We start from the raw sequence: 13,128 nt of genomic DNA, 5'->3' as shown, positions 1-13,128 counted from the left end.
GTTTTCAGATCTTACCACGTTCTCACTCTGTTATTTACTTGTTTATTTTATTTTTTGCCTTTTGTTTTACCAGCCTTCTGAAACCATTCTTTGCTGGACTCGAACCCTGTTTTTGTGGTCAACTCGTCTCTTTGTCTTAATTCCACTGACATACAAGCCAATAGACAAACTGGTGACAGTGGAAAAGCCGGCCACACAGAGGTAAGCGGTCAACTGGTAGCGTGAATAGAAACAGATACAGGCGTCATTCTGCCCTGTATTGTTTGTTTTAAAGACGAATGCAGCCATACATAGCTCTGGCTACATAATATGACCTCTCTAGAAATATATACGGGGGTATGTTTTCACAATGAACCAGTGTTGCTTTAGTATTAATAATTTAATAATATTATTAATAATTATAATTAATTTAAATACCTGACCTGAAGGTGCAAAACAAAATAAGGCTTTTTTCCCAAAAAATGCTGTTATGTCAGAATATACTCAGATCAGAATGAACTCTGATTGTATTTGTGTCTGTGTGATGCGATTTCTATAATAATAATCTAAGATCTGCAGCAAGAAGATGTGTTTCGGACACCTGAATGAGCAACATCGCAAATATTATGGGGGAAAAAAAATAATAAAAAGAGTTCATTTTAACCAAACCAAGCCTGCAAACATATCTTTTTTGGCATACTCTTCTAATAATCCTCAAAAAAATAAAATAAATAAATGTTCATCAACATACTCTTTTGGGTCCAAAGAGGTTGTGATAGAGGGTCCGAAATCTCTTCCTGGTGTAATTGCAGCGATAGGCTCCACCCATGAGGTATTCAATAACCAATCCGATGTCAATCAGGCTAATGCGGTAGTCGGGGGGCAGGTTACCCTGAAGACAAGAAGGTTACTCACTGAACCCACTCCAACAGTTATGGCTACGAAAATAATAAAAGGTAAGGTCAGAGACGACCCACGTGCTCAGCCACAAACACGCCCAAACGCTCTCGCTCCACAGACACACTGACACACTGCTAGAAGGAATCAAGATAATTGAAGAAGATTGTCTGATTCACCTTGAGGTAGATCCAACTGAACCCTGGATATTCTTGCTTGGAAAGAACACACAAGGTCAGTGAGACAGAATCATATTAAAGGGACAGACATCCCACCGAGACCAAGCAAGTCTAGAATCAGGGTTTGGTGCCGTATTGAACTGACCGTGAAAACAGTGAGCCTCTCTACAAAAACAATAGAGCGTGGGAGAGACCGAGCAAGTTAAAATGAAAGAATGGAGGCTAATAATGGTCGGAAAAAAAGAAATGAGCTAAGGGAAAGTGATAAAGAGCGATGCCTCAGTTGTTAATTTAATGATATGACTGATCCTCACGTTTAGGCCGACATTAGTGAGCTCTTCCAATTAGAGTCCTCTTATCAGGGTGTCGAAATTTTGATTGTACGACTTTACAACATGAAGTCCTTCTTTCGTTAGACATACGGGCCAAATCCTTCTTAGCAAAATCACATCCCACATTCAGGCTGTGATTACCAGGCTCTGCTCTGGTTCTGTAATTATCAACGCAGAGCCACCAAGGATCTTCTAAGCTGTGCTAATTACTTCAACCTCAGCAAATACCACAGTAGGCTTCAAATGAATGATCAGATTCACAGGTGATGCTGCCTTTCATTTATGCAAGCCATTTAGCACCGGAGAACGATCATGTTACATACAAAGACATTACTTTACAGTCATTTTTTAGGGTTTTTTCACCTTAATTGTACAAGACAGAAAGTATGGGGAGCAGAGAAAGGTGAACAGTATTGGAAAAGGACCTTGAGCCGGGAATCAAACTCGGGTCACTGTGAGCACCTCAGTGCTATGTGTCAACACACTTAAACACTAAGCCTTGGTGCCGAAATCCAATGACATTTGTCTTCAGGGAGACGTAAAAGTACAAAAAGTACTGTTTTCAGTCAAAAAGAAGACCTCCCTGTGTACCTGCATTGATTTTTTTTCATTTTTCACTAGAATATTGCAGCATATGCACACATAACACTACAAAAAGACATGAAAATCAGCAGAGTGCAAAAAAGAAGGCAACAATGTGCCCTGTTGTGTCTCAGAAAATGCTAATAATTAAGAAACACTACAGACGAGCAAGGTAAGAAGCAACAAACCCATTATTCTGACTGTGTAATAGTCTGAAAACCACTGAAACAAGCAGGGAGGACACAGACGGAAATAAAATAAGCAACTAATTGGCCAAATCTCTTCTTCGGGCTAAGAAGCAGGTAAGACATCTTTGCTAAGTATGCAACAGAAATCTAACACTAATCTACCACTAAAACACACACACTCTGACATCCAGTCGCACACATGCACACAGAAACACACACTCGGCTTCATGCACAGTAAATTGTTACCTTTTTCACATCTCTGACAAGGTGGTACAAGGTGTTGGATGGTCCGTGCCTCTGTTTAAGAGAAAAACAAACAAATGTGACTTTTGGCAGCCAATTATCTCTAACAGCTTAGAATACTTTAACTGAGCACATATCAAGTTGGTAACTTAAAAGAGTAGAAAGAAAAAACTCTTCACATATTTTTTTTTTTGCTTAAAACCTTAATTAAAGTAAATTAAAGATTTTCTACTTTAAGCATTTTTTTACAGCAAGAAAACAATTTTCTTACTTTTTTGAGTTATTTTTCATAATAATGTACAACGTATCTATACATTTAATCAAAAATGAGTAAAGAAATGTGAAAACAGATCAGAAAAAAACCTTGTTTTCACTCACAGAACCAAACTTTTTGTCGGTTCATATTTAAATGCATTCAGTTAAAAATAATATTTCATTATCAGTAAATGATTATGATGAAGCTGTTATTTGTCACATACACTTTTACATGTAGCGAAATTGGACCCCCCTGACCATACATAAACATCATACATTTAAGAGAAAGACAGGTCAGATGCAAGGTAGCTTTTAGAAAGAGAAAATAAAATGCATTTGGGAAGAGGAAGGCAAAAAAAGCTCTCTCGAGGCCCGTACACACTGACACGTTTTTTGCTCGCGTTTTCCATCGACGTTCAACGCCTTTTGACTAAATAAAGGGCGTCAATGTGATCGTGCAAATCAACGCACACAACGGCTGGCGTAAAAGTGTCATTTTTCAAAAAAATGAAAATCAGATTGACACTTTTGTTCACGTGCACAGAGCTGCTGAATTTACAGTAAACAGCACTTGGAGGCGCCCAAACGCAAAACTGTCAATGAGAGCACACATTGAAGAAGATGCCCGGAGGCAATATAAGCGTGGAGCTGCTTATTGCACTGGTGAACAATAATCATTTCTTCATCGCTAGAGCTGCTACTTGAACCATCCATAACAATGAGTGTTGTCTTCTTCTTCTGTGTTACAAGCGGGTGTCAGAAGCTAAAAGTTGTGAAGCGCCATCTAGCGTCAAGAAGTGATTTTGCATACTCTTCTGCTCGAAGCCAGTGAAAATTGCTTGGGTTCGAATCCAGAAAAACTCATTGAAAAACACAAACGAAAAGCATCCCGGTTTGTACGAGCCTTCAGACTATCCTTGAAGTAGGGCAGTGTGAGATCAGCAAACAAAAGCCCCAGCAAATAGCACATAAACACATAGACATAGATATAACATCACAATAGAAGATGTGGCTATAGTCCGATGATGGCGACAGCCATCTGGTCCTGTAGCCAGGGGGTGCTGGTCACAGACCAATCTACCCACACCAATGGGTGAAAGCAAACATAGGCGTGGGATGTGTGGGTAGGTAGTGATTGTCTATCTGAAGCTCTTTATGTTTAAATGTATTTCAGCGATAAATATGATCCAGTTTTATCAGTCAATACATATATAATTTTGTGAAACATTCCCGATTGTCATGAATGCACTCTGGACTGTTTGGAGTGGCAGTGAATTAAAGGTAATCTTGTTATAAATAATGTATTTTGCTGGTATTAATATTGTCTTGCTTCTGTACGTCTCTTTGACTCTTAAAGTGGCGGTAACCATTGGTTTGCATTATATAAATCGCTGAGGATCATAGTTTCAGATAAAAAAAATCTTGGAAAGACTTATATAAATATTCATGACACATTTATAATTGCTTTATGACAATCATGTTTATGACAGATTTATGACAGGTTTTGTTGTCTTGGTAATATCAAGCTGTCATGGCAAAGACAAAACAGGTTGTGATGTATTTGTTTATGTCAAATTGTCAGGAAAAAAACAATGTCAACTTTGCATTTAAAATGACATACTGTAACTGAGCAAATTACACTTAATAACAGTAGATATATGGCAGCACAGTGGCTCAGTGGTTAGCACTGTCACCTTAAAGCACGAAGGTCACTGGTTCGAGTCCCGGCTGGGCCAATTGGTATTTTTATATAGAGTTAGGCATGTTCTCCCTATGTCCGCATGGGCAGGTGCTCCGGTTTCCCCCACAGTCTAAAGACATGCAGCATAAGTGAATTGGATAAATTAAATTGGCCGTAGTGTGTGTGTGTGTGTGTGTGTGTGTGTGTGTGTGTGTGTGTGAATGACTGTATGGGTGGTTCCCAGTACTTGGTTGCAGCTGGAAGGGCATCCACTGTGTAAAACATATGCCAGAATAGTTGGCAGTTCATTCCACTGTGGCGACCCCTGATAAATAGAGCACTAAGCCGAAGTTGTTATAAGCTCAAAGCCTAAAATCTCAATAACATTTATGACATGTCACATGTTATGATTATAAAGGTTTAACGACAGTCTTATGAACACTCCTTTAAGCAAAGTGTTCCAAAAATCTTTAGTATTCTAGGAAAAGTCTGAATGGAAGACAGTGACCTAGATCTTGGATGGCCTAAGGGAAAGTAAATAAAAGCAAAAACTTTTTTTTTTTTCTGTGAACAACCTCTTTAATATATTTGTGAAAGGCAGGATTCACTTTTTTAGCATTTATAACTGAATCTCTTCTCTTTCATTTAAGGTCTGTTTTTTAAACTGTAAGTATTGGCAAGCATTCATGAAAAGTAAAGTACAGTGGAATCCAAAAGTCCCAATAAAAAAAAAAAAAAAACAGTTTTCAAAACTACTCATATTGAAACCCAATGTGGATATATTACCGTATTATAAAGCTCTTCAAGTCTGGAGAGTGTCAGGAAACGGTGCATGCTCACTCCGTTCTCAATCAACAGCTTTACAAAGTCCACTCGGTCCAGCACCAGCGCGTCCAGCATAGACTGCTCCAGAGAGCCAACCTGACCACACAACAATACAGTGCTCAGGTGCAGAACACACAGTACCGGTGCACAATAAAACACACACAGGCGCACATCAGTGAATCCGTTTCATGAATTTTAATGCAGCTTGCTATCATTAGCATCCACTGTGGTTTAATTAGATCAGAGGTACACAGAAGTGACTCTTGTCCCCTCTGTGATCAATACACTATCTTAGTTCTATATCTAAATGAATTACAGTCACTTCAAGGCACTGGGTTTGTGTGAGTGGATATTGCCTACAGGCCACTGCTGTCCGTAAATGAAGATCTGGCTCCGGGCGATGTCAACTCTGTTCCAGGCCAAAGCCAGACTTAGCTGATCTGGAGCTGATGCATTCGCTCCTGGACACATGAGGAAAAGGGCACATAATTAGGAGTTGGTTCAATTTAGTGCAACTAATTATTTTGATAATGGGTTAATTGTTCATTTTATTTGAACTAGCTAATCAGTAGGCTTTGACTGACATTCAGCAATGTGCAATTAGTTAAAACATTGATATGTATATTACTACTAACAAATAAAACAAGGTAATAATCGCTTTAGCTTTTGAAAAGATCAATGTTTATATGATTTATTTACAATACCCTTTGAAAATTAATATTACATTATATGAGAGAATTGCTTTGTTTACCAACATGTGGATCTAATTGGATTTGCTTTGGAACCTTAAATGATATTTATTTATTTATTTATTTTAAATGTTAAATTTTACTTTATTTATTTTTATGTTTTAATTTTTTTGTTACTGTACTCCTAAAGTCATTTCACTTAAATCTGCAAATTAGTTTTTACAAAATTCTGCACAGAAATAGAAAAATATGCCAGCAGATTCGGTCTGGCCCTGGTCATATGGAACAAAATAAGGGATTAAGCAATACTAAATATTAGTATTAGTAGTATTAAGCCATACTACTATTTTTAGTTAAACATAATAACTCTTATACATACATACCGTCATGATCACCAGCGATCCATGCTTGCAGATTGCTAGTATTCATTCACTTTGACCCGGATTACTATCCTGTCACCATACGAACTACATATCTAGTCATGCACTTCACACACACATGTTCCGGTTCTCCTTTGATTACACCCACCGCTTGAAGCTATGGACCACAGCACACTCACACTCTGTTATGATCACCAGCGATCTATCCCTTATAGATCGCTAAAGAACATTTATTATCATCCGGACTACAATCCTGTCCCCATATGGACTACAAATCCTGTCATGCACCTCACTCACACCTGTTCCGGTTAGCCTTTGATTACATTCACACACAGACTTTGCTGAGTCTTGTGTGAGTGTGCTGTATATTTGGTCCATGTAATCAGCCTTTGAGCAGCTCCCAGCTTTGTGTGTGTACTCAAATGAGAACCGGAACAGGTGTGTGTGTGAAGTGCATGACGGGTAATATAGTTCGTATGGTGAGAGGATAGTACACTGAGTGAAAGTGAATGGATACCAGCAATCTGCAAGCCTGGACGGCTGGTGATCGTGACACATACATATACATATCCAAACCCTCACTTTAATGTAATTATATTTTTGGCTGATTTGCATTCTCTAATAAAAATGATTTAACATCAACTAGCTCCACAATAGAGAGCTGCTTTATAGCCGTCAGTCATGTTGTAATTCTGAGTAAAAGCCACACTGACACTGCTTTTAATGATTAATACTATAAAGCTTCTTTAGTGCTTTCAAGCAATCTATTGTGGAAAGTGCTATAGAAATAAAGGTGACCTGATGTGACTGCTGTGCTGAAGTGAAGTACTAGTGTCAATATGCACATCGATCAGATGCTTTCTTTTTTATTAAGAGTGCAAAAGTTCAGAAATGGAAATAGCAAATGTGTATAAAAAGAACTGACAATCAGGATAATACTAGAAGTATTTAAAGAGTATTTAGCATCCATAAGCATAATAATAATGTACAATGTATAATGTATATTAGGGATATATAAAATACATAATAAGGACACATGGTAGAACAGGTAAACCACATCTCGATCAGATGCTTTTGTGACTCTTGTTTTTCACCACTGTCATTTTGGTGTTTATTTTGTCACTAACAGGGAATGGTGCAGCAAATTTTTACATGTCCATCTATTATATACCTGTTAAATATGACCAGATTTACAGGCCGATTTCTTTCAAATCTTCTGCCTGTTTAAACACCATCAACTCTCATTAATTGGCACAGAGAGTAAAGACCTGAGGAATTCCCAGCTCTCACACATTACAATGCATAACGTTATGCCTGTTTAAAAAGCTGATTCCAGAGATAAATCAGAGAGGAAAGCACTCCCCAGGGTCTCTGGCACTTTGCTCCGCTCCTGCTTCAAGCTAATAAACCTTCCCCCTGAGCAGCAGGACATTTGTCTTTACTTACTCTGGCCTGGTGGGTGTACATTTACTTTTATGAGGGTAATCCTTCCAGACACGGTCTATTAAATAGACACCTCCATGACTTGTCTAGGTGTTGCCATGCATTAAACCATATTTGCATAATCTCAGTCAAGTGCTAGAGAATATCCCGCTTGACTCAATTTATGTGCTGTTAAACCTAAAATACAGATGTGGAGCTCTGTAATGCTTAAAATGTTCATTTGGGACAATTATGCTTTTTATTTTCAGCTTTATCAAGATACACATTAATGCTATAAAAAAAAAAGTCCTCAGCAACACAGGGAAGGTGCTGTATCAGCAGAGATTGGCCTTATAATTATGTATAATTAAATCTCTGAGGATGAGCTTTGCTGTTTTCTGCTGCTTTGAACTTACAGCAGAGGTCAGCTTTATGTTCTCGCTTTAATTTCACACTGCATTATAATACATCTTGACACTTTCTGTATTTGTCCGATATTCAGTGTTCAATTATAAATGGTGTGCACATACCATTTTGACAGATCTGAAGAAAAAACAGAGGTCTCCTTGAAAGTCAGCTGTTTTTATATGAATAATAATTAACTACTGATAAAAGCATGATCTAATATAAACTGCATGTTTTGAAAAATTAGCATACACTTTGTAAATCAGCAATCAAACAATTCGCTGAGCTTGCTATGAAGACATTAAACAGATAGCAAGAAGCATGCATTTTAAAATAGAATCAGGGATTTAAATAAGGCCATCAGTGATGTTGTAAGTATGCAGAAAAAATATATGGGTCATAGACAAGACATCTCATTTTGATGTCAGCACCCAATTGCAGCAATGAACCTATATATATATATATATATATATATATATATATATATATATATATATATATATATATATATATATATATATATATATATATATATATATAAAACATTTTAAATGCAAGCACTGTGTCTGCTTTATATAAGAAAAGAAACTATGTAAAATTGCAGCAAAAAAACATACTTTTTCTAACTGACTTGAACTTAATACAACATTTAAAAGAATAAGTAACAATACACGTTTTTTATACATAAAAATATTTAAAACCTACAGTTGACAAAGAGGTGTAAAGAACAGTGGAAAAGTGTAAAGATTTACAAAGTACAATTAATTTGATACAATTGGGTCATTTAATATGCTATCAAATGATTCTTGTTCTAAATGTGCCTGACAAGATTATTTTAAATCCAAGATACTGTGATCTAATAAATATTATCATACACAATTATGGTTAACAGGGTTTTTGGCTGGTTTCGCAAAGTCAAATTTAAGACTTTAGGACCTTTTTAAGAACACGTAAAGTGACATTTCAGACTTACAGGGTTAAATGCTAAAGATCTTTTAATGGCCCATAAGGAAAAATGTACTTGCCCTATCTAATATGATTTTGCTATAATTCTATGTAGTTGTTTTTTAGCTTTATATTTTAAATAATGTGTCAAAACAAGCAGACCTTAGTTATGTGTACATATATTTTTGCAACATAACTATTAAACATAATTAACAACATTAAAAAACTCTTTAAAACTAAATGTATGCACAATAGACTCTTTATTCGGTTTATTTTATTCAGATGTATTTGTTGGTGATTGGATGTGTGTTGGATCAATGTAGCTTTACATAAACAAAGGAAAATTAAGACACTTTTAAAATGATTTTAGACCTAAAATTCCTAAAATGTTTTTTTTTTTAAATTGAAGACACTTTAAAAAAATTTAATACCCCGCGGATACCTTGATTTTAGTGGATGTGTTCTGTAAATCATTGTAAAAAAGAATAGAGTTAAACAGCACATATTCCATGTATTACATACAAAAATAAATCAGTATTACATAACTTATTTTCTTTTCATTTTTTACCCAAATAGAAACAAAATGTAATATTGGACAAGATAAACACATGTGATATGGGTCATTGTTGGCTCTCTTTAAGTACACAGATGCTGTCACTTGCAAAACTGACTTTAATGGCATTAAATGTAGGTGGGACAGCATTCGATCAGTTTTTTGACTATTTACCAACTGAAACATCCCTTACATGTTCATTAAGGGAAAAGGAGAGAGCTGGGAACCGCATGAGTAAATCATTCCTTATATGCACAGTGCTATGAATAATGCAAAAGCCATACTGCTGGCTTTAAGAGCAACACATGGAGCTCTTGGAGGAAAGGCTTCACTGGAATCCCATCTTTTGATATGGACTTAAAAGTGAGTCTTAAAAAGCATAACCAGTAGAGCCTGCACTTTACACACTCCTCTCAGCATCAAATGTCCTGTTAAACTAACAAACGTGGCCACAAAAGCATTGGTGGGTGGTAAAATGGATGTTAAGCTATGATCAGAAAAAATTCAGATCTCTGTTCTGGGATGGAATCGACTTATGGGTGATGTATGACCCTTCACTCTTTTTGTGAGTGTTTTGAATGACAAAATGCAGAATGAGAAAATTACTCAAGTGGTGCTCACTGCAGAGCCACTTGGGCAGAGCTGAGCTCCAGCTAAGCTGCAGCTCCTCCCTCCTTGCACTTCTACAAGTGATGCCACTGGGGGTTAGGGTTGGGGTTAGGGTTGGGGTTAGGGGTGGGGTGGGTGGTAGGAGGAGTTGGAGTTCAAGCTCCCCCTCGCTGGAGCTCAAGTGGCTCTGCAGCGAGCAATGTCTCAAATTACTTTCAAATGTACAAAAAGCTTTTTGAGAGAACATCCATCTTTTCTTTTAAAACAACCAATCACTATTTAAAGTTGGCCTGAAAAGGAAGTTAAGAATGTTTTTTCTGCTATCATGATGTACATGAAATATATTGTGATGTGCATGATTTCGTCCTGTGGGATCCAGTTGGATTGTTGGCATATGGGTGATGCGAACAATGGAGGATGATTTAAATGCCGGTTCACTCTCTTGGATTAAGGTCCACTGAAATGATTGTCGGCACCTTCTGTTGCAAAATGTTTTCAGATGCCTGATGATGATGAAAACTATGAGGTAATTTTTTTCAGACAGAATCATATTATATTTGTTTGAATCACTGCCTCCTGCCAACAGACAGCAGAAACAAAATACGACAGATAGTCCTGCCCTAAAGGCAGACCATGTGACTAGAAGTGAAGAAAACTCATTTTGAGGGGGGAGGAAAAGGTTATGTTATGTTTTAACGATTAAAAGGCAAATTATTTTTTAATAACAAGCACTACTATATACATATAGTTTTATTCAGTACTACTACATACATTTGTTTCACTAATTTAGCAAACAAATACATACATCACATTTCTTCGCCAACTTAAGCATGATGTTCTTCGCCAACATCATGCTTATATTTGTGGTAGTGATTTGATTCACTGATCTGTGTGTTTTGTATTATGTTTTCTGTCTGATAACCTTGTGATGCTTTGGTTAGTGTTTTTTTTTTTTTTTTTTCCGTGGATGTTACGTAATTTTGTTGTTGTTTCATGGATGTCATGTACCTTGTGTTTGTAATTTGTCATTGTTGTGTGATTGCAATACATTGTGGGACCTCTTTAAAATGAGATGATGGGGTTTATTCTGATAAATAAACTCAAATAAATTGAAATTTGACAGTTGAGGTGAAAGGGAACTAAATTTAATACTCAAATAGGGCTGGGTGATTTTGCTAAATCAAAAAAATTTAAAAAATTAAAAAAAATTTAAAAATTAAAAAAATTAAAATTTAATAAAAAAAAATTTGATTAAAAATGTAATTTTTTTTATTTAAAAAAATAAAAAAATTATCCAGATATCATGTTTCATATCATTCGATATCGATATTTATTGAATATTTTTTAACCATACATTTAAGAATATTAGGATTTTTTTTATTTAATCACTTTATTTTAATTTACCAACATTACTAAGGCAAATAGTTTTAATAGTCAAAAACAAAAATATTTAAACAAAATAATAAAATAAACATAAGAGCTGTTGCAAACAATTTATTTGTGTTGAATTAAAACACACAAATTAAATTTAATAATGTTCAACTTAATTTGTTTAAATTCAGCCCAAATAAATAGTTTACAACCACTTAACCTAAAAAAATGAGCAATTCCAAGGAATCATCTTTGATAAATTTTTGTTCAGTGTGGTGACATCCTTACACATTTTTTAAATTTAAAATTTTTAAATTCACAAGTGTTGTTATTCTGACCTGAAGTGACAAGCGTGTGCGAGGGGATTCCTTATATTCCTATAAGCGCATCGTGAGCAAGTCGCGCGCCTCCATTGGAAATGACAAATTTACACCCTAATCTTATTGGCATTGCTTCCAAGTAGAGCAGTGTGATTAATCAAAATCAAATCGTAATCGCAATTTGAAAAGTTGCGATTAGCTGTGATATGAAACATACATGCATTATGTAATTTTCTCCGCATAAAGCAAATGTGTGTCTAAATAGCCAATTTAGCACACTTTTGTTCTGCCCAATCGGATTTGGCAACCAAACTATGCGGAATGTCCACAATAAAAAGAAAACAAAAAACAAACAAACAAACAATAAAGCTCGAACAATTATGATAGTGGCGTCTGCTGCTTCGGAAGCATTAATAGACAAATTAATATCAAAGAAAAACAGGAGATCAGTAATGCGGGAATATTTTGGGTCACAAACCCAAAACAGGTCATTTTTTTAGAGCTGTAGCAGAAATGTTGCCACGACTTACAGATTATTGAGCTTTAGCTCGACTACAAAGTCAAATCGCAATCGCAATATCTGTCTGAAAAATCGCAATTAGATATTTTCCCCAAATGCCACAGCTCCACCTAACAAGGTGTGTGCTCAGCAGTCACATTTTAATAAAACTATTGGGCTTCATACTTAAACTATATACAGAATCTTTTCTTATCAATATTGACAATGGTGTTTGTTTAGTCAATACCAATTTTATCGCCCGGCCCTATACTCAAACAAGAGATTAAACTGACTGGCACATTATTTTTCTTGTTGCTGGACTAATAAAGTCATGAAGACTAAAGGCAACACCCTCTTTTTGAAAGAGGGCAGAAAGCAAGCAGCTCATTTGCATTTAATGAGATGTAGGTAAATAGCATGCTTTTGCTTTGACCCCAAAAAAGGATATAATAAATTATCCGTGACCTTCTTTGAGCTGTCCTTCACAGGAACATTTTCTAAACATGTGAAAATGAATGCAGTAGGTCTTCTGTAAACCAACGAGTTTTGGAAGCTCCATTTGAGTATCCATAAATGTACAAATATTACCTTTCAGAAGAGCTGTTAGAATGGCTAGATCGATGTCCTGGTGTCCCTCTGATCCCATCCGAAACACTGTGATCTGAGGAAGGGAGAAACCGGATTATTGATGGCATCACAACTGTTTGTGTATGATAGCATGATAAAGGCAAATCCAGTCACATTCATATCTGGTTTCTATCAATAACACAGAGA

The 13,128-nt window shown here is 36.0% G+C and overlaps 1 protein-coding gene across 14 annotated transcripts in view; it reads right to left on the bottom strand.

The window, feature by feature from the left end:
- The window catches only part of trpm3 (transient receptor potential cation channel, subfamily M, member 3), a 250,897-nt gene that overhangs the window by 33,147 nt on the left and 204,622 nt on the right, over positions 1-13,128 (bottom strand). For all 14 annotated transcript variants that reach the window (XM_087253504.1, XM_087253505.1, XM_087253513.1 and 11 more), the window contains 5 exons: positions 12,943-13,015; positions 5,522-5,622; positions 5,123-5,257; positions 2,404-2,454; positions 731-871 (listed from right to left, as the gene is read on the bottom strand). In XM_087253504.1, coding sequence (XP_087109630.1) covers positions 731-871; positions 2,404-2,454; positions 5,123-5,257; positions 5,522-5,622; positions 12,943-13,015 — 501 coding nt within the window. The remainder of the gene's footprint in view (positions 1-730; positions 872-2,403; positions 2,455-5,122; positions 5,258-5,521; positions 5,623-12,942; positions 13,016-13,128) is intronic.

This window comes from Danio rerio, chromosome 5, assembly GCF_052040795.2.
Source record: "Danio rerio strain M-AB ecotype USA chromosome 5, GRCz13ab, whole genome shotgun sequence".
Taxonomy (NCBI): domain Eukaryota; kingdom Metazoa; phylum Chordata; class Actinopteri; order Cypriniformes; family Danionidae; genus Danio; species Danio rerio.
Note: the sequence above shows the minus strand (reverse complement) of the source record. Positions and strands in the feature narration are given on the sequence as shown.